The sequence below is a fragment of the Barbus barbus genome, assembly GCF_936440315.1.
Source record: "Barbus barbus genome assembly, chromosome: 43".
Taxonomy (NCBI): Eukaryota; Metazoa; Chordata; class Actinopteri; order Cypriniformes; family Cyprinidae; genus Barbus; species Barbus barbus.
The window spans coordinates 7,347,051-7,369,418 of NC_136721.1; the positions used below are offsets into that span (position 1 = coordinate 7,347,051).

The 22,368-nt window shown below is 38.6% G+C and overlaps 1 protein-coding gene across 3 annotated transcripts in view; it reads right to left on the minus strand.

Moving 5' to 3' along the window:
• Positions 1–17,022: 17,022 nt before the first annotated feature.
• The window catches only part of LOC306862120 (E3 ubiquitin ligase RNF121), a 151,791-nt gene continuing 146,445 nt past the window's right edge, over positions 17,023–22,368 (minus strand). The window contains exon 9 of one of the 3 annotated variants that reach the window (XM_079404761.1): positions 17,023–17,468. In XM_079404761.1, the coding sequence (XP_079260887.1) occupies positions 17,348–17,468 (121 nt within the window). In that variant the 3' untranslated portion in view covers positions 17,023–17,347. The remainder of the gene's footprint in view (positions 17,469–22,368) is intronic. The other 2 variants (XM_079404762.1, XM_079404763.1) reach the window with 2 other exon arrangements.

Below are 22,368 nucleotides of genomic sequence, written 5' to 3' on the forward strand. Positions count from 1 at the left end.
TGTTCTTAGAAACTCTAAACGAGTTATTCTGGGCATTGAAGCTCTAACATTACAAAAACTATAAGATATGAAAATCTGTCTTCTGCAAAGCAAATAAAATTTAATTTCATGAGAAAGAAACATTTTTCACGTACTTCAGCTTTACTCTTAAAATTTCATGAACCAACTTTTTTCACTGAGAAAAAAGCATTTCAGCATTGGTGGCCTTTCTTTCTCTTCAATTGCTTAGTTTCACTAAACATAGCATTGGTGTTCTTAGAAGCTCTAAACTAGTGATTCTGTGCATTGAAGCTCTTGCATGACAAAAACTCTAACACCTGAAAATATGTCTTCTGCATTGCATTAAACATTTCATTTCATGAGAAAGAAACATTTTTCTTGTACTTCAGCTTTACTTTTAAAATTGCATAAACCAACGTTCTATCACTGAGAAAGAAGCATTTCAGCATCCGTGGCCTTGCTTTCTCTTCAATTGCTTAGTTGCTATAAACACAGCATTAGTGTTCTTAGAAGCTCTAAACTTGTGATTCTATGCATTGAACCTCTAACATGACTTGCTCTGCAAAAAAACTTTAACAAATGAAAATATGTCTTCTGCATTGCAATTAACATTTAATTTCATGAGATAGAAACATTTTTCATGTTCTTCAGCTTTACTCTTAAAATTGCATAAACCAACTTTCTCTCACTGAGAAAGACACGTTTCAGCATCTGTGGCCTTGCTTTCTCTTTATTTGCTTAGTTGCACTAAACACAGCATTAGTGTCCTTAGAAGCTCTAGTCAATCTGTGCATTGAACCTCTAACATGATTTGCTCTGCAAAAAAACTTTCACAGATGAAAACGTCTTCTGCATTGCAAATTACATTACATTTCATGAGAAAGAAACATCTTTCATCTACTTCAGCTTTACTCTTAAAATTGCATGAACCAACTTTTTTCACTGAGAAAAAAGCGTTTCAGCATATGTGGCCTTGCTTTCACTTCAATTGTTTAGCTGCTATAAACACAGCATTAGTGTTCTTAGAAGCTCTAAACTTGTGATTCTGTTCATTGAAACTCTAAATATGACTTGCTCTGCAAAAAAACTCTAATATATGAAAATCTGACTTCTGCATTGCAAATTACATTACATTTCATAAGAAAGAAACATCTTTCATCTACTTCAGCTTTACTCTTAAAATTGCATGAACCAACTTTCTCTCACTGAGAAAGACACGTTTCAGCATCGGTGGCCTTGCAGGTGCATTGAAGCTGTAACATGACAAAGACTCTAACACATGAAAATCTGTCTACTGCATTGCAAATAAAATTTAAATTCATGAGAAAGAAACATTTTACACGTACTTCATTACACTAAAATTGCATGAACCTACTTTCTCTCACTGAGATAGAAGCTTTTCATTATCTGTGGCCTTACTTTCTCTTTATTTGCTTACTAACGCTAAACACAGCATTAGTGTTCTTAGAAACTCTAAACGAGTTATTCTGGGCATTGAAGCTCTAACATTACAAAAACTATAAGATATGAAAATCTGTCTTCTGCAAAGCAAATAAAATTTAATTTCATGAGAAAGAAACATTTTTCACGTACTTCAGCTTTACTCTTAAAATTTCATGAACCAACTTTTTTCACTGAGAAAAAAGCATTTCAGCATTGGTGGCCTTTCTTTCTCTTCAATTGCTTAGTTTCACTAAACATAGCATTGGTGTTCTTAGAAGCTCTAAACTAGTGATTCTGTGCATTGAAGCTCTTGCATGACAAAAACTCTAACACCTGAAAATATGTCTTCTGCATTGCATTAAACATTTCATTTCATGAGAAAGAAACATTTTTCTTGTACTTCAGCTTTACTTTTAAAATTGCATAAACCAACGTTCTATCACTGAGAAAGAAGCATTTCAGCATCCGTGGCCTTGCTTTCTCTTCAATTGCTTAGTTGCTATAAACACAGCATTAGTGTTCTTAGAAGCTCTAAACTTGTGATTCTATGCATTGAACCTCTAACATGACTTGCTCTGCAAAAAAACTTTAACAAATGAAAATATGTCTTCTGCATTGCAATTAACATTTAATTTCATGAGATAGAAACATTTTTCATGTTCTTCAGCTTTACTCTTAAAATTGCATAAACCAACTTTCTCTCACTGAGAAAGACACGTTTCAGCATCTGTGGCCTTGCTTTCTCTTTATTTGCTTAGTTGCACTAAACACAGCATTAGTGTCCTTAGAAGCTCTAGTCAATCTGTGCATTGAACCTCTAACATGATTTGCTCTGCAAAAAAACTTTCACAGATGAAAACGTCTTCTGCATTGCAAATTACATTACATTTCATGAGAAAGAAACATCTTTCATCTACTTCAGCTTTACTCTTAAAATTGCATGAACCAACTTTTTTCACTGAGAAAAAAGCGTTTCAGCATATGTGGCCTTGCTTTCACTTCAATTGTTTAGCTGCTATAAACACAGCATTAGTGTTCTTAGAAGCTCTAAACTTGTGATTCTGTTCATTGAAACTCTAAATATGACTTGCTCTGCAAAAAAACTCTAATATATGAAAATCTGACTTCTGCATTGCAAATTACATTACATTTCATAAGAAAGAAACATCTTTCATCTACTTCAGCTTTACTCTTAAAATTGCATGAACCAACTTTCTCTCACTGAGAAAGACACGTTTCAGCATCGGTGGCCTTGCAGGTGCATTGAAGCTGTAACATGACAAAGATTCTAACACATGAAAATCTGTCTACTGCATTGCAAATAAAATTTAAATTCATGAGAAAGAAACATTTTACACGTACTTCATTACACTAAAATTGCATGAACCTACTTTCTCTCTGAGATAGAAGCTTTTCATTATCTGTGGCCTTACTTTCTCTTTATTTGCTTACTAACGCTAAACACAGCATTAGTGTTCTTAGAAACTCTAAACGAGTTATTCTGGGCATTGAAGCTCTAACATTACAAAAACTATAAGATATGAAAATCTGTCTTCTGCAAAGCAAATAAAATTTAATTTCATGAGAAAGAAACATTTTTCACGTACTTCAGCTTTACTCTTAAAATTTCATGAACCAACTTTTTTCACTGAGAAAAAAGCATTTCAGCATTGGTGGCCTTTCTTTCTCTTCAATTGCTTAGTTTCACTAAACATAGCATTGGTGTTCTTAGAAGCTCTAAACTAGTGATTCTGTGCATTGAAGCTCTTGCATGACAAAAACTCTAACACCTGAAAATATGTCTTCTGCATTGCATTAAACATTTCATTTCATGAGAAAGAAACATTTTTCTTGTACTTCAGCTTTACTTTTAAAATTGCATAAACCAACGTTCTATCACTGAGAAAGAAGCATTTCAGCATCCGTGGCCTTGCTTTCTCTTCAATTGCTTAGTTGCTATAAACACAGCATTAGTGTTCTTAGAAGCTCTAAACTTGTGATTCTATGCATTGAACCTCTAACATGACTTGCTCTGCAAAAAAACTTTAACAAATGAAAATATGTCTTCTGCATTGCAATTAACATTTAATTTCATGAGATAGAAACATTTTTCATGTTCTTCAGCTTTACTCTTAAAATTGCATAAACCAACTTTCACTCACTGAGAAAGACACGTTTCAGCATCTGTGGCCTTGCTTTCTCTTTATTTGCTTAGTTGCACTAAACACAGCATTAGTGTCCTTAGAAGCTCTAGTCAATCTGTGCATTGAACCTCTAACATGATTTGCTCTGCAAAAAAACTTTCACAGATGAAAACGTCTTCTGCATTGCAAATTACATTACATTTCATGAGAAAGAAACATCTTTCATCTACTTCAGCTTTACTCTTAAAATTGCATGAACCAACTTTCTCTCACTGAGATAGAAGCGTTTCAGCATCTTGTGGCCTTGCTTTCTCTTTATTTGCTTACATTAAACACAGCATTGGTGTTCTTAGAAGCTCTAAACTAGTGATTCTGTGAATTGAAAGCTCTTGCATGACAAAAGATGTAACACATGAAAATATGTCTTCTGCATTGCATTTAACATTTCATTTCATGAGAAACAAAACATTTTTCACGTACTTCAGCTTTACTCTTAAAATTGCATGAACCAACATTTTTTCACTCAGGAAAATGCTTTTCAGCATCTGTGGCCTTGCTTTCTCTTCAATTGCTTAGTTGCACTAAACACAGCATTAGTGTTCTTATTAGCTCTACATGAGTGATTCTGTGCATTTGAAGCTCTAACCTGACAAAAACTCTAACACATGAAAATCTGTCTTCTGCATTGCAAATAAAATTTCATTTCCTGAGAAAGAAACATCTTTCATGTACTTCAGCTTTACTCTTAAAATTGCATAAACCAACTTTCTCTCACTGAGATAGAAGCGTTTCAGCATCTTGTGGCCTTGCTTTCTCTTTATTTGCTTAGTTACATTAAACACAGCATTAGTGTTCTTAGAAGCTCTAGTGATTCTGTGCATTGAACCTCTAACATGACTTGCTCTGCAAAAAAACTTTAACATATGAAAACATGTCTTCTGCATTGCAAATAACATTTAATTTCATGAGAAAGAAACATTTTTCACGTACTTCAGCTTTACTCTTAAAATTTCATGAACCAACTTTTTTCACTGAGAAAAAAGCATTTCAGCATTGGTGGCCTTTCTTTCTCTTCAATTGCTTAGTTTCACTAAACATAGCATTGGTGTTCTTAGAAGCTCTAAACTAGTGATTCTGTGCATTGAACCTCTAACATGACTTGCTCTGCAAAAAAACTTTAACAAATGAAAATATGTCTTCTGCATTGCAATTAACATTTAATTTCATGAGATAGAAACATTTTTCATGTTCTTCAGCTTTACTCTTAAAATTGCATAAACCAACTTTCTCTCACTGAGAAAGACACGTTTCAGCATCTGTGGCCTTGCTTTCTCTTTATTTGCTTAGTTGCACTAAACACAGCATTAGTGTTCTTAGAAACTCTAAACGAGTTATTCTGGGCATTGAAGCTCTAACATTACAAAAACTATAAGATATGAAAATCTGTCTTCTGCAAAGCAAATAAAATTTAAATTCATGAGAAAGAAACATTTTACACGTACTTCATTACACTAAAATTGCATGAACCTACTTTCTCTCACTGAGATAGAAGCTTTTCATTATCTGTGGCCTTACTTTCTCTTTATTTGCTTACTAACGCTAAACACAGCATTAGTGTTCTTAGAAACTCTAAACGAGTTATTCTGGGCATTGAAGCTCTAACATTACAAAAACTATAAGATATGAAAATCTGTCTTCTGAAAAGCAAATAAAATTTAAATTCATGAGAAAGAAACATTTTACACGTACTTCATTACACTAAAATTGCATGAACCTACTTTCTCTCACTGAGATAGAAGCTTTTCATTATCTGTGGCCTTACTTTCTCTTTATTTGCTTACTAACGCTAAACACAGCATTAGTGTTCTTAGAAACTCTAAACGAGTTATTCTGGGCATTGAAGCTCTAACATTACAAAAACTATAAGATATGAAAATCTGTCTTCTGCAAAGCAAATAAAATTTAATTTCATGAGAAAGAAACATTTTTCACGTACTTCAGCTTTACTCTTAAAATTTCATGAACCAACTTTTTTCACTGAGAAAAAAGCATTTCAGCATTGGTGGCCTTTCTTTCTCTTCAATTGCTTAGTTTCACTAAACATAGCATTGGTGTTCTTAGAAGCTCTAAACTAGTGATTCTGTGCATTGAAGCTCTTGCATGACAAAAACTCTAACACCTGAAAATATGTCTTCTGCATTGCATTAAACATTTCATTTCATGAGAAAGAAACATTTTTCTTGTACTTCAGCTTTACTTTTAAAATTGCATAAACCAACGTTCTATCACTGAGAAAGAAGCATTTCAGCATCCGTGGCCTTGCTTTCTCTTCAATTGCTTAGTTGCTATAAACACAGCATTAGTGTTCTTAGAAGCTCTAAACTTGTGATTCTATGCATTGAACCTCTAACATGACTTGCTCTGCAAAAAAACTTTAACAAATGAAAATATGTCTTCTGCATTGCAATTAACATTTAATTTCATGAGATAGAAACATTTTTCATGTTCTTCAGCTTTACTCTTAAAATTGCATAAACCAACTTTCACTCACTGAGAAAGACACGTTTCAGCATCTGTGGCCTTGCTTTCTCTTTATTTGCTTAGTTATACTAAACACAGCATTGGTGTTCTTTGAAGCTCTAAACTAGTGATTCTGTGCATTGAAGCTCTTGCATGACAAAAACTCTAACACATGAAAATCTGTCTTCTGCATTGCAAATAACATTTTAATTCATGAGAAAGAAACATTTTTCACGTACTTCAAATTTACTCTTAAAATTGCATGAACCAACATTTTTTCACTCAGGAAAATGTTTTTCAGCATCTGTGGCCTTGCTTTCTCTTCAATTGCTTAGTTGCACTAAACAGAGCATTAGTGTTCTTATAAGCTCTAAACTAGGGATTGTTTGCATTGAAGCTCTAACATGACAAAAACTCTAACACGTATGTGTTCTGTATTGCAAATTACATTACATTTCATGAGAAAGAAACATCTTTCATGTACTTCAGCTTTACTCTTAAAATAGCAAAAACCAACTTTCTCTCACTGAGAAAGAAGCTTTTCATCATCTGTGACCTTGCTTTTTATTTGCTTAGTGTTCTTAGAAGCTCTCGTGATTCTCTTCATTGAACCTCTAACATGACTTGCTCTGCAAAAAAACTTTAACACATGAAAATCAGCCTTCTGCATTGCAAAAAACATTTCTTTTCATGAGAAAGAAACATTTTTCATGTACATCAGCTTTACTCTTAAAATTGCATAAAACAACTTTCTCTCACTGAGAAAGAAGTTTTTCAGCATCTTGTGGCCTTGCTTTCTCTTTATTTGTGCTTAGTTGCACTAAACACAGCATTAGTGTTCTTAGAAGCTCTAGTGATTCTGTTCATTGAACCTCTAACATGACTTGCTCTGCAAAAAAACTTTAACACATGAAAATATGTCTTCTGCATTGCAAATAACACTTCATTTCATGAGATAGAAAGTTTTTTCACGTACTTCAGCTTTACTCTTAAAATTGCAAAAACAAACTTTCTCTCATTGAGTTAGAAGCTTTTCAGCATCTTTGGCTTTGCTTTCTCTTCAATTGCTTAGTTGCACTAAACACAGCATTATAGTGTTCTTATAAGCGCTAAACTAGGGATTCTGTGCATTGAAGGTCTAACATGACAAAAGATCTAACACATGAAAATCTGTCTTCTGCATTGCAAATAACATTTTAATTCATGAGAAAGAAACATTTTTCACGTACTTCAAATTTACTCTTAAGATTGCATAAACCAACTTTCTCTCACTGAGAAAGTAGCGTTTCAGCATCCGTGGCATTGCTTTTTCTTCATTTGCTTAGTTGTACTAAAAACAGCATTAGTGTTCTAATAAGCTCTAAACTAATGATTCTGTGCACTGAACCTCTAACATGACTTGCTCTGCAAAAAAACTTTAACAAATGAAAATATGTCTTCTGCATTGCAATTAACATTTAATTTCATGAGATAGAAACATTTTTTATGTTCTTCAGCTTTACTCTTAAAATTGCATAAACCAACTTTCTCTCACTGAGATAGAAGTTTTTCAGCATCTGTGTTCTTGCTTTCTCTTCAATTGCTTAGTTGCACTAAACACAGCATTATTGTACTTATAAGCTCTAAACTAGGGATTCTGTGCATAGAAGGTCTAACATGACAAAAGATCTAACACATGAAAATCTGTCTTCTACACTGCAAAAAAAACCTTTCGTTTCATGAGAAAGAAACATTTTTTATGTACTTCAGCTTTCATCTTAAAATGGAATAAACCACCTTTTCCCCACTGAGATAGAAGCTTTTCAGCATCTGTGGCCTTGCTTTCTCTTCAATTGCTTAGTTGCACTAAACAGAGCATTAGTGTTCTTATAAGCTCTAAACTAGGGATTGTTTGCATTGAAGCTCTAACATGACAAAAACTCTAACACGTGAAAGTATGTCTTCTGTATTGCAAATTACATTACATTTCATGAGAAAGAAACATTTTTCATGTACATCAGCTTTACTCTTAAAATTGCATAAAACAACTTTCTCTCACTGAGAAAGAAGTTTTTCAGCATCTTGTGACCTTGCTTTCTCTTTATTTGCTTAGTTGCACTAAACACAGCATTAGTGTTCTTAGAAGCTCTAATGATTCTGTGCATTGAACCTCTAACATGACTTCCTCTGGAAAAAAATTGAAAACATGAAAATATGTCTTCTACATTGCAAATTACATTACATTTCATGAGAAAGAAACATTTTTCATGTACTTCAGCTTTACTCTTAAAATAGCAAAAACCAACTTTCTCTCACTGAGAAAGAAGCTTTTCATCATCTGTGACCTTGCTTTCTCTTTATTTGCTTAGTGTTCTTAGAAGCTCTCGTGATTCTGTTCATTGAACCTCTACATGACTTGCTCTGCAAAAAAACTTTAACACATGAAAATATGTCTTCTGCATTGTAAATAACACTTCATTTCATGAGATAGAAACTTTTTAAAGTACTTCAGCTTTACTCTTAAAATTGCAAAAACAAACTTTCTCTCATTGAGACAGACGCGTTTCAGCATCGGTGGCCTTGCAGGTGCATTGAAGCTGTAACATTACAAAAACTCTAACACATGAAAATCTGTCATCTGCATTGCAAATAACATTTCATTTCATGAGAAAGAAACATTTTTCACGTACCAGCTTTACTCTTAAAATTGAATAAACCAACTTTCTCTCACTCAGATAGAAGCTTTTCAGCATATTTGGCATTGCTTTCTCTTCAATTGCTTAGTTGCACTAAACACAGCATTAGTGTTCTTAAAAGCTACAAACTAGTGATTCTGTGCATTGAAATTCTAGCATGACAAAAACTCTAACTCATGAAAATCAGCCTTCTGCATTGCAAAAAACATTTCTTTTCATGAGAAAGAAACATTTTTCATGTACTACAGCTTTACTCTTAAAATTGCATAAAACAACTTTCACTCACTGAGATAGAAGCTTTTCAGCATCTGTGGCCTTGCTTTCTCTTTATTGGCTTAGTTGCACTAAACACAGCATTAGTGTTCTTAGAAGCTCTAAATTAGTGATTCTGTACATTGAAGCGCTAACATGACTTGCTCTGCAAAAAAACTAACATATGAAAATCTGTCTTCTGTAAAGCAAATAACATTTAATTTCATGAGAAAGAATATTTTTCATGTACTTCAGGTTTACTCACAAAATTGCATAAACCAACTTTTTTTCACTTAGAAAAAAGCTTTTCCGCATCTGTGGCCTTGCTTTCTCTTCAATTGCTTAGTTGCACTAAACACAGCATTAGTGTACTTATAAGCTCTAAACTAGGGATTCTGTGCATTGAAGGTCTAACATGACAAAAGATCTAACTCATGAAAATCTGTCTTCTGCACTGCAAAAAAAACCTTTCGTTTCATGAGAAAGAAACATTTTTTATGTACTTCAGCTTTCATCTTAAAATGGAATAAACCACCTTTTCCCCACTGAGATAGAAGCGTTTCAGCATCTGTGGCTTTGCTTTCTCTTAATTTGCTTAGTTATACTAAACACAGCATTAGTGTTCTTAGAAGCTCTAAACTAGTGATTCTGGGCATTGAAAGCTCTTGCATGACAAAAGATCTAACACATGAAAATATGTCTTCTGCATTGCATTTAACATTTCATTTCATGAGAAAGAAACATTTTTACTGTACTTCAGCTTTACTCTTAAAATTGCATAAACCAACTTTCTCTCACTGAGATAGAAGAGTTTCAGCATCCGTGGCCTTGCGTTCTCTTCATTTGCTTAGTTACATTAAACACAGCATTAGTGTTCTTAGATGCTCTAGTGATTCTTTGCATTGAACCTCTAACATGACTTGCTCTGCAAAAAAACTTTAACATATGAAAACATGTCTTCTGCATTGCAAATAACATTTTATTTCATGAGAAATAAACATTTTTCACGTACTTCAGCTTTACTCTTAAAATTGCATGAACCAACTTTCTCTCACTGAGACAGACGCGTTTCAGCATCGGTGGCCTTGCAGGTGCATTGAAGCTGTAACATTACAAAAACTCTAACACATGAAAATCTGTCTTCTGTATTGAAAATAACATTTCATTTCATGAGAAATTAAATTTTTTCATGTACTTCAGCTTTACTCTTAAAATTGCATGAACCAACATTTTTTCACTCAGAAAAAAGCTTTACAGCATCTGTGGTCTTGCTTTCTCTTCAATTGCTTAGTGGCACTAAACACAGCTTTAGTGTTCTTATTAGCTCTAAACGAGTGATTCTGTGCATTGAAGCTCTAACATGACAAAACCTATAACACGTGAAAATCTGTCTTCTGCATTGCAAATAACATTTTAATTCATGAGAAAGAAACATTTTTCATATACTTCGGCTTTACTCTTAAAATTGCATAAACCAAATTTCTCTCACTGCGAAAGATGCGTTTCAGCATCAGTGGCCTTGCTTTCTCTTCAATTGCTTACTTGCACTAAACACAGCATTAGTGTTTTTATTAGCTGTCAACGAGTGATTCTGTCCATTGAAGCTCTAACCTGACAAAATAAGACATGAAAATCTGTCTTCTGCATTGCAAATAACATACACAGACTCCGGTTTTTAGCTTCAGACTCAGATTCTATCCAAAAATGTTTGATATTTTCAGCCGATTTTAGAAAGCATATTGTTTCCATTTGTCACGCGTCTCCAAGGCTCATGTTTCTGAGTGAGTTTGTTGTGCTCTGAACAACTTTAAAGTCTGGCAGTGTATGATCCTCGGTATGTAGTGTATGATGCCCAGTTTGCCTTTGTCACGATTTACAAAGTCAGTATATGTATGATGACTAGTGTTTTAAAAATCTGTTCAGATTTGAAAAGTCATGTAGTGTATTCCAGCCTTTAGAATTAATAGTCGTTTGAAACTTGTAGATGTTTTGTATTTCTTGTGCTGAGAATATTTAATTCAACTCAACTTCTCATCAAACTGTTCTGTTAATTGGTACAGTATTTTAAATGTTGAAATGTATTTGAAATGTATTTCCTTTCAAATTTGCACTGTTTTACTTCAAAAACGGAATGATTGCATTTTCAGTTTTGTACAGTATACAGTCAGGTCCATAAATATTGGGACATCGACAATTCTAACATCTTTGGCTCTATGTATACACCACCACAATGGATTTTAAATTAAACGAACAAGATGTGCTTTAACTGCAGACTGTCAGCTTTAATTTGAGGGTATTTACATCCAAATCAGGTGTAGGAATTACAACAGTTTGCATATGTGCCTCCCACTTGTTAAGGGACCAAAAGTAATGTGACAATTGGCTTCTCAGCTGTTCCATGGCCAGGTGTGTGTTATTCCCTCATTATCCCAATTATAATGAGCAGATAAAAGGTCCAGAGTTCATTTCAAGTGTGCTATTTGCATTTGGAATCTGTTGCTGTCAACTGTCAAGATGAGATCCAAAGAGCTGTCACTATCAGTGAAGCAAGCCATCATTAGGCTGAAAAAACAAAACAAACCCATCAGAGAAATAGCAAAAACATTAGGCGTGGCCAAAACAACTGTTTGGAACATTCTTAAAAAGAAGGAACGCTCAGCAACACCAAAAGACCCAGAAGACCACAGAAAACAACTGTGGTGGATGACCGAAGAATTATTTCCCTGGTGAAGAAAACACCCTTAACAACAGTTGGCCAGATCAAGAACACTCTCCAGGAGGTAGGTGTATGTGTGTCAAAGTCAACAATCAAGAGAAGACTTCACCAGAGTGAATACAGGGTTCACCACAAGATGTAAACCATTGGTGAGCCTCAAAAACAGGAAGGCCAGATTAGAGTTTGCCAAAGGACATCTAAAAAAGCCTTCACAGTTCTGGAACAACATCCTATGGACAGATGAGACCAAGATCAACTTGTACCAGAGTGATGGGAAGAGAAGAGAAGGAAAGGAACTGCTCATGATCCTAAGCATACGACCTCATCAGTGAAGCATGGTGGTGGTAGTGTCATGTATGGCTGCCAGTGGAACTGGTTCTCTTGTATTTATTGATGATGTGACTGCTGACAAAAGCAGCAGGATGAATTCTGAAGTGTTTCGGGCAATATTATCTGCTCATATTCAGCCAAATGCTTCAGAACTCACTGGACGGCACTTCGCAGTGCAGATGGACAATGACCCAAAGCATACTGCAAAAGCAACCAAAGAGTTTTTGAAGGGAAAGAAGTGGACTGTTATGCAATGGCCAAGTCAATCACCTGACCCGAATCCGATTGAGCATGCATTTCACTTGCTGAAGACAAAACTGAAGGGAAAATGCCCCAAGAACAAGCAGGAACTGAAGACGGTTGCAGTAGAGGCCTGGCAGAGCATCACCAGGGATGAAACCCAGCGTCTGGTGATGTCTATGCGTTCCAGACTTCAGGCTCTAATTGACTGCAAAGGATTTGCAACCAAGTATTAAAAAGTGAAAGTTTGATTTATGATTATTATTCTGTCCCATTACTTTTGGTCCCTTAACAAGTGGGAGGCACATATGCAAACTGTTGTAATTCCTACACCGTTCACCTGATTTGGATGCAAATACCCTCAAATTAAAGCTGACAGTCTGCATTTAAAGCACATCTTGTTCGTTTCATTTGAAATCCATTGTGGTTGTGTATAGAGCCAAAAATGTTAGAATTGTCTCGATGTCCCAATATTTATGGACCTGACTGTATGTAGAGACTTTGTATTTTGTCTTTCAAAATAAAACTTTTAATTTACAATCGTCAGCATTCTTTAACACTATAATGTTTTGTTTTTTAATAACCTGTAAAATAAGAAGTGTTTCTCTGCAGAACTTTTAGGCTAGTATTTTACTTTTAGCACTTTATTGAATGCATTTGATCATAATAATCTAGGACAAATCTGTGAAAGGACAGTGTTCCTCTGTACACTGTTTAGTGATATCACTTTATTTAATTGGTCAGTAAAAAATCCATGAAATAACAGTTTTACACTGTTAAAAAATAAAGAAACGGTCAAATGACTGGTAGTAATGGCTGCCAAACAAAAACCATAAAATTGAAGTAAATAAAAAAATGGGACAAACCACGCTCATATTGATGTAATGTGGAATACCATTCATATGCCTTAAATACGGAATGATTCTATGTTAATGTCAAGCCCTGTTTGCAAATATGTGCTAATATTGCCAACTTGCAAAATTAAGACAGACTGCTGATATTACTGAACTCAGTGTGAAATATCCCAAAACATTGCTTTTGGTACCATATAAGAGTCATAATTTGCTCAGTCAGTTGTTTGTTCGCTCACTTTTGTGTACATACAACAGACCCAAGTAAATGTTTAGAGATTTTTCCTCACAGCCTTTTAGCATTAACACCAGGAAGGTTTTAGGTTTCGAAATTGTGCAATATCAGTTTTGTCTTCAGAAGATAAAAGCATAGCAATTTGGGTGGGCCCATGATCTTCCATCTAGCACCACAGTAGAACCAATGTGACATCTACATTAGATATGACAAACCTAACACAAACTATAACAAGCGGTTCATAATGTGTTATGTATAATTAATTATTTGGACATTTAACTCCTCTTCCTTTTGTATTCACAGGTTGATGATAACAAATGTGGTAATGGCCAGTTTCAATAGGGATGTAATGCAATGTTTGTCCACCGTTGGCGGCTGACAAAAATCAGGTTGACGTCAGAACTTAATGTAAGATTGACGTCAACCTCTAATGTTGGATAGATGTTGCATTTTTCGTTTTCAACCAAAATACAACATCTGTCCAACGTTGTGTTCTGACGTCAATCTGTCGTTGGGTTCTGACGTCAACCCGATTTTCATTTTCAACCAAAATGCAACGTCTGTCCAACGTCGGAGATTGACGTAAATCTGACGTTGGGTTCTGACATCAGTCTGACGTTGGGTTCTGACGTCAACCCGATTTTAATTTTCAACCAAAATGCAACGTCTGTCCAACGTCGGAGATTGACATCACTCTGACGTTGGGTTCTGACATCAGTCTGACATTGGGTTCTGACGTCAACCCGATTTTAATTTTCAACCAAAATACAACATCTGTCCAACGTTGGAGATTGATGTCAATCTGACGTTGGGTTCTGCCGTCAATCTGACGTTGGGTTCTGACGTCAACTCGATTTTAATTTTAAACCAAAATACAACATCTCTCCGACGTTGGGGTCCAACGTCAATCTGACGTCATATTGACGTCCGGTGCCTGCTGAGAAGAGAGAGAAAAAAATCAATCAACATTATCCATGTTTTTAAAGTCTTTCATAGAACCTTTCTCTTATGTTGTCACTGGGGACTACTCACAATAGAGAGTGGAATACATTTAATAATAAAAAAACAACAACAAAAACTGTGGAGAACCATTTAAGTAAATACACATACACAGCTGAAGGCTTTCTTTGTTCTTCAAATTACTAGCATGTCTGAAATTAAGCATCCTGAAGTAGAGGAGCTCGGATTTTAAATATGGACTTTTTTATTTTTAACACATTAAGTACATTACTTAGAATGTATTAACAGACATTATTTTTTCTTTATAAAAAAATCTTCCAGAGATCAGAGGTCTCATGTATAAAACTGTAGATTTTATCCTAAAAGAGTGTACAGCACAGATTTTGAAGTAAAACCATATATGCGCCATATGTGCCAAATTCCCTTCATCAAACCCAGTCTGAGTAAGATTGTGTATAAATGTTTTTCCACCCTGTCACCTCCCAAAAATAACCCATCCATGTTATACTTCTAAGTTCAACGCAACACATATGGACTGCAAATGCCATCTGTACCAACATACTACATTCTCCTCAGTGTTGGGGAGTAACTAGTAACATGTAACGGAATTACATAATTTAATTGCAAAATAAATGTAATTGTTATTAGTTACTAAGAAAAAATGTGTAATTAAATTACAGTTACTTATGAAAATGTTAAAGATTACAAAGGGGGTTACATCTGATTTTTTTCACACACTCCCACATACAGATTTAATTGATTTCTGCAGTGACTCCTCTAAAATATGAAACACCAATTTTTCAGAAGATTATACTGTAACATGCTTATCCGATAATTCTTATATTTCCTATATGGGTTTATATTTATGCTTTATTTTTATTTTTTAAGATTAACAGGTTTTTTTTCTAAGGCAATGTTAGATTCCAGTGTTTCCTGTCATAGCTATGCAAAGATTTGATTTCAAAAACAGTACCATTGCTATTAAACTATATCTTATGATTTTAAATCTGTATTTAACCTCAGAATGATTTTAAAGTCAGCCTGATTTTGTGGTGGCTGTGCTTCAAAGGGGACATCGGATGCCCATTTTCCACAAGTTGGTATGATTCTTTAGGGTCTTCTCGAAATGGTTTCAGTGGTCGTGAAAAACAAAACCCTTTTTACCTGGTCAAAAACAGATCTGTTCACAGTAACTTGTTTTGCTGCATATCTCTTTACATGCTAATGAGCTCTGCTCACCCCGCCCATGACTTCTGTGGAAGAGCAAAGGCGATTCGCAAATAATCATAAAAAAATATAAAGAGACTTAATCAAAATATGTGAGACTTACTTCTTCTGGAGGTGCAGCTGGATCATGAACAATGGGTACTGCTCCATCCTTGAGTTTTAACTTTTTAACAAAACCTGCCTTGAATTGTCCCTCATTGAGAAAACAGTCTGGAGCAAAATGATTTGCGCAGCCAGACACAAACAAATTTAGTGAAAGTGAAGTGAAGTGACATGTGGCCAAGTATGGTGACCCATACTCGGAATTTGTGCTCCGCATTTAACTCATCCAAGTGCACACACACTGTGAACTCACACCCGGAGCAGCGGGCAGCCATATTGCTGCAGCACCTGGGGAGCAGTGGTGGTTCGGTTGTTGCTCAAGGGTCTCACCTCAGTCATGGTAGTGAAGGTGGAAGAGAGCGCTGGTTATTCACTCCAAAATCCAAATGGCTTGATAATTGAGACTATTTAGGCTTTGGGGGGGGGATTACAAAAAAGGGCTTTTTATCATTTTAAAATGTTTATCATTGTAGGTGGTTGTGTCCACACACTGCCAAGACACATTTATATGCAAATTAAAATATTTGGCATCCATTGTCTCCTTTAAAATTAAAATATTATAATCTTAATTAAAGTGATGAAGGATTTCGAAAGTCTGACAGTAATCAGTGTTGAGTACTACTGTAAGGTTAATCCTGTCTGCTTTACATGTTTGAAAGTGATTGAAAACATTAGGAATTTAGAAAAGTAATGAAAAAGTAATCAGTTACATTACTTTAAGTAATTGAAAAGTTACACTACTTTACATTTTAAGTAGGGTAATTTGTAATCTATAACCTATTACATTTCCAAAGTAACCTTCTCAACACTGATTCTCCTACTCCGTATCCTTGTCTTGTCTTAGAAGAAAAAAAAATTCTAAACAGCTGTAAAACAAAATACATTTGCCAGAGAAGCAAACTTGTACAGGATACTGCATATTTGCAGAAGTACATTTTTCTCATTCATTCCCACTGGAAAAAGTTAATTTGTTTCAGTCATAAATGCATTCATGCAATTCAGCCAACGGGAGGAGTTGACATTACAGTACTTGTCTGCACACACCACCACCAACAGCATATGTGTGCAGCAGTGGTTACTGTGTTATCAGACCTACTGAAACTGGGCGAAGGACCATTTGACCACCTAACAAGTCTGGCAGTGTCTGTCATTATACTGTCTGTCTATAATGCATTGTGAAATGTGCATTGTTGATCATTATTACTTCTGGATAATTTCATGATTCATAATTTTAAGTGCTCAACTTCATTCACAAGAGTGGCATAATATTCAATAATTTTCTAAATGCATATGAAATAGTTTAAAATCATTCTTTTTTTTTTTCTTTCATTACTTCACTCACACTAATAAGAACACATTTATGCCATTTATTTTATTTTTATAAAACCAAATGTGCATTTGGGAAATCGTGCACTCAAATTTCAAAGACCATATTGGACATTCAATATGCAACATTTATACATTACGCTATAACTCAAGGTCCAAACTTCAAATAGTCCATAAACAAATGTCTGACAAAAAAAATGTCAACGAAAACATCCAACATCAGACTGCTCATAGAATTTCATTTGAAGACATATTACCACAGCAAAACACATTAGCATCAGTCATTGAAAAAGTGTCCCAGTTTGAGTCAAACTATGCTGGTGCCATTACTCCAAACCCAGAATGTAATTGATGCCTTGTACCAGTCCAATGATAATAGGCTGCCAGGCCACAAGGTAGCGCAGCCAGTCAAGTAGCTGTCCATACATGACATGGGGTCTCTCCCATCTAAGGACGGAGTTAAGGTACTAAATTATTTATATTAAAAACAAACAAACAAACAAACAAAAAACACTGAACTAAGATTGTTTTACAATGTGAGAAAGAAAACATGCAGGTTATAACACTTTGGTAGTCATGTTTTGTATTTATCAGTGTTTGTATTAATAATATTTTTCCTTTATCAATTATGTCAGCACATAGAAACCCATAGAAAATGTCCAAAAGTGATCCAAATCTGTGAGTGTCACCACTTTTACCTAAATTTAATCAATTCTTAAACAGAATGTTTTTTTTTACCCCACAAAATTTGACACCCTAAACCTCACTTTTAACCGTGGGTACTTTAAAAAAAAAAAAACCTGTGCAGGATTACCTGCCCCTGGTAAAATATTAGGGAGAAAAGTGAAAGAAGATAACCCAGAAAAAGGCCTTCATTCCCTTTTGATACCTCAATCGTACTGCGTCTATAGACACTATGGGGAAAACGTACTCTGTTACTAACGTAACCTCAGTTCCCTGAGATACGGGAACGAGTACTGCGTCGCTAGACGCTATGGGGAAAATCCTTTTTCTCCGAGGACTGAAGGCTTTTTCAATCACGCAGTGTGACTGCACGGCCATTGGCTCGTGCAGTAAATAAAAACGAACCAATGGCTTGTCATCGGTGCTACACGAGCCTATGGTGGCAAAGCCCGCCAGAGCCTGCCAGAAAGGGCGGGGCCATCTGGCTATATTAGCAGGCGTTTCGCCATAGGAAATCAGGCCAATTCGACTGAAGCGACGACCTGAGTCGTGCAGCTGAATGGCATGGCACAGTACGCAGTACTCGTTCCTGTACGTTAGTAACTGAGTACGTTCCTTATCGATACTTCACTCGTACTGCGTCGCTAGATGCTACGGGGAACAAATACAATCCCGCCATGCCATGAAGAGAAACAACCAACATAAACTGGCCTTGAGCAATAAGGCTCATAGGGACCAATTATGAGCAGGAAGAATCCTGCAGGAGGCATGAGGACCGAGCTCCTAGAGGTCAGTCCAGCCTAGATATCGTTTCAACAGTCATAAGTACAGCCTTATAAGAGCGTTCTTGAAGAATCAGGCAATGCCTGAAGGGACCGCTTAAGAAAGGTGTGTGCCCTTTAAGCAGAGAGAACCCGAGCCTGTAAGGCTGGGACATCCAAGTTATAGAACCTGGAAAATGTGAACGGCGAGGCCCAGCCGGCCGCTGCACAAATGTCTGCCATGGACACACCACTAGACCGCGCCCAGGAAGAGACCACACCTAGTGGAATGGGCTCTCACTCCAATGGGGCTCTGGAGGCCCAGGGAGGAGTATGCTAGTGCAATAGCGTCAACTAACCATCGAGATATCCAGTGCCTTGTGACCGGAGACCCTTTGGTGCGGCCGCCAAAGCAGACAAAGAGTTGTTCCGATTGCCTAAAGGGTGCGGAACGCTCGATGCAAGTTCTCAATGCCCTGACCGGGCAGAAAAGGTTGAACTCTCAGTCCTCCTCAGAAGGGGGGAGCGCAGGGAGTGTAATAACCTGGGCCCTAAACGAAGTGTAGAGCGCCTTCGGGACATAGCCATGTCTTGGCTTTAGGACGAACTTAGAGTCGTTAGGCCCAAACTCAAGACAGGCAGGGTTTACAGAGAGAGCCTGCAAGTCACCTACTTGCTTCACCGATGCTAGCGCCTCCTAGAACCCCTCAGGAAACGGACAACCAGGTTGTTCCGGCCCACCGACTGTCCGGCTATAGGAGCGTGAGAAGCTGCTATCACTGATATGTCACATATTGCGTGCTCCTCGCCGTGGGCTTGACAGCAGGCGGAGAAAACTGACCACTTAAGGGCGTAGAGGTGTCTCGTGGACGGGGCTCTAGCCTGTTCAATGGTATTTAGGACATTCTCGGAGAGATCTATTGAGTCCCATCGAGTGCCCATAGATGCAGGTCCCACAGACCTGGCTGGGGGTGCCAGATCGTTCTGTTCGCCTGAGAGAGGAGGTCTCGTCGCAGGGGAATGGGCCACAGAGCCGCTATTAGCAGCTGAGATAGCTCTGAGATCCAATGATCGTTCTTCCAGAGTGGGGCCACTAGAAGCACTTTGTGCTTGTGTTCCCTAAATCGCCTGATTACTTGAAGAATCAGAGCAATCGGCGGAAAAGCATATAGAAGGAGGTTGGGCCATTCGTGGGCCAACGCATCCTTGCTCTTTGAAAAGTAAATTTGGCAGTGAGAGTTGTCGAACCTCTGCCCTGCCAAACATTCGGCAGATTTCTTGAACCGTCTGTGGGAGGAGCATCCACTCCTCGGAGGGGACGTTGTTCCGAGAGAGCATATCCGCTCCTTGGTTCAGCACGCCGGGCACATGAGCTGCTCTCAGTGAATGCAGGTTGAGATGTGCCCATACTAAGAGGCGCTCCACCATCTCGAAAAGGCATTTCGAGGTGAGCCCGCCCTGGCGGTTTATGTATGCTGCCTGAACGGACTAGCACGTGGTGTCCCTTCAGGACTGGCAGGAAGAACTGAAGAGCTCGACATACTGCCGTCATTTCGAGGCAGTTGCAGCTGTCCTTCCGCGTTCGTCCAGGAGCAGAAGGTCAGTTCGCCATCGCACAGAGCCCCCCAACCTGTGTTGGAGGCATCAGTCGTAACAACCTTCCTTCTGTAAACCAAACCCATGGTCACGCCCTGTTTGAACCACCGAAGGTCCTTCCAGGAGGCCAGGGCTGACACACAGGCCTGGTCCACCCTGATGCGGATGCGTCCATTACGCCACGCATGAGGCGGAATTAGAGGTTTCAGCCAGTACTGAAGGGGTCTCATCCTGAGAAGGCCCAACCGAAGAACTGGCGATGCGGAGGCCATGAGGTCCAGCATCCTCTGAAACGATTTGAGTGCGTAGAAGGCTCCAATTTTGAAGGAAGCCACGAGCTGCCGTATGGCCAGAACGCGATCTGGCGCGACTTTCGCCTTCATGTGGGCTGAGTGGAAAACTGTCCCCAGGAACGAAGTTCGTTGGCTGGGGGACAGGGAGCTCTTGGCCAAATTGATCCTGAGTCCCAGGTCCTCCAAGTGACTGAGGAGGAGGGACCTGTGGGCTATCAGCTCTGCCTTCGACTGTGCTAGAATGAGCCAGTCGTCGAATTGAAGAACCAGTCCTCTGGGCGAATATGTGAGAGGATCTGCTTCAGTGTAGTCCTTCTGAATGGCCGTCTCATGAGGGCACAGTTCAGACGTCTGAGATCGAGGATGGGCCAGAGGCTGCCATCCTTTTCGGGGACGAGGAAATAATGGCTGTAGAAGCCTGACTCACTCTGAGCTGGGGGAACTATCTCTATAGCTCCTTTTGCCAGCAAATTCTTTACCTCGCCTCGCAGAACGTGAGCGTTGCTGCTCAGCACTGAGGTGGAGACCATGCCGCTGTACCGTGGGGGTCTTCGAGCAAATTGAAGTGTATAACCTCTTTCTATAATCCCCAGAACCCAATGAGACACTCCGGGGATGGCCCGCCAGGCCTCGGCCCGTGTGGCAAGGGGTTGCATTAGTTTGGGTGGTGAGTCGCCTTGCGGGGACTCGACACACTCGGTAATTGGAAGAGGAAATTTGCTCTCTTTTTGAGAATGTTTGTTTTTTATTTTTCTCGCTATAACAGTGGCTGCATGTGGAGGTGCATTTGGAAAGGGCCCGTGATTCACAACAGTTTCTGTGACAAACAAACCGGCCTTGGCACCCGGAACTAAACGGGGACCCGGAACATTCCATCTCGGTCAGAGCGGCTTCCGCGTGGGGTTTACCCAGGCAAGAAACACACTCTGAGTGGCCGTCACTATCGTGCAGAGAGATCCTGCACGACGCGCAATGACGGCGCGGCATTTGTAACAACACCGCGGCACTTTTAGAATAAATTTGCATTTTTAGTATGCTCGCCGGATGGCAGCAGGGGACTAGCTGCCGTCTGCGTCGATTGCTGAAGCGGCTCGTGAAGTGGGCTGGATCAGCGAGGAGGCGCAGAAGAAAAGGCAGCTTCGAATCCGTAGTGAGGCGTGTCAACCGCGAGCGTCTGGAGTCCTGAGATCAGCGAAGACCTGCCACCATCCGGTGAGCCTAAAAATCAAATTTCTCTCTCCTCAGTTGACGGCACTGAAGAGAAGGGCTACAAAAAGCTGCCTTATCTGGATGAGTCAGTGGTCACACACCTCTGCCCACCCACTGCAAACCGGATGGAAAGCTCTGCACTCTATGGCCGTGCTCCAGATCTTCCAAGTCAAACTCTTCCAAGCCATGGATAAGTCCAGACCTGACCATGCAGCTTTCAAGGAGCTGCGCAGTGCAACAGACTGCGAGCAATGAAGGCAACAGCAAAGGCCATCGGGAGTTCAATGGCCAGTTTAGTGGTGCTGGCTGAGATCAAGGCGGCTGACAAGGTCCCTTTCCTTGACTCTCCGGTCTCCCCCACGGACTGTTTGGACCCACCGTCAAGGGTTTTGCAGAGCGTTTTACTGCTGCGCATAAGTCGTCCCAGGCAATGTGGCACTTCCTGCCTAAGTGCTCCAGCTCTGCAACCGCCACCAGTCGCACTAGACCTGCACTAACTCAGCAGCCAGTGAAACCTGTGCCATCGCCCGCTCAGACTACTCAGAATCCTGAACCCCAACGACGCTACCTGTTCCCGAAGCACCAAGGAACCTGGCCCAAGCTGACGTTGTCCTGATCTACTGAACAGGAAGATGAGGGGGCAAAATCTTACCATTGCCGGACCACCCCCCAAATGGCCTCTGTTATGCCCCAAGAACTCTGTTTGGTTCCGGGTGCCAGTGGCAGTGTGTGTCTGTCACAAAAACTGTTGTGAATACTGGGCCAATTTTAAAAGCACACTAACAGCCGCTGTTATAGTGGGTC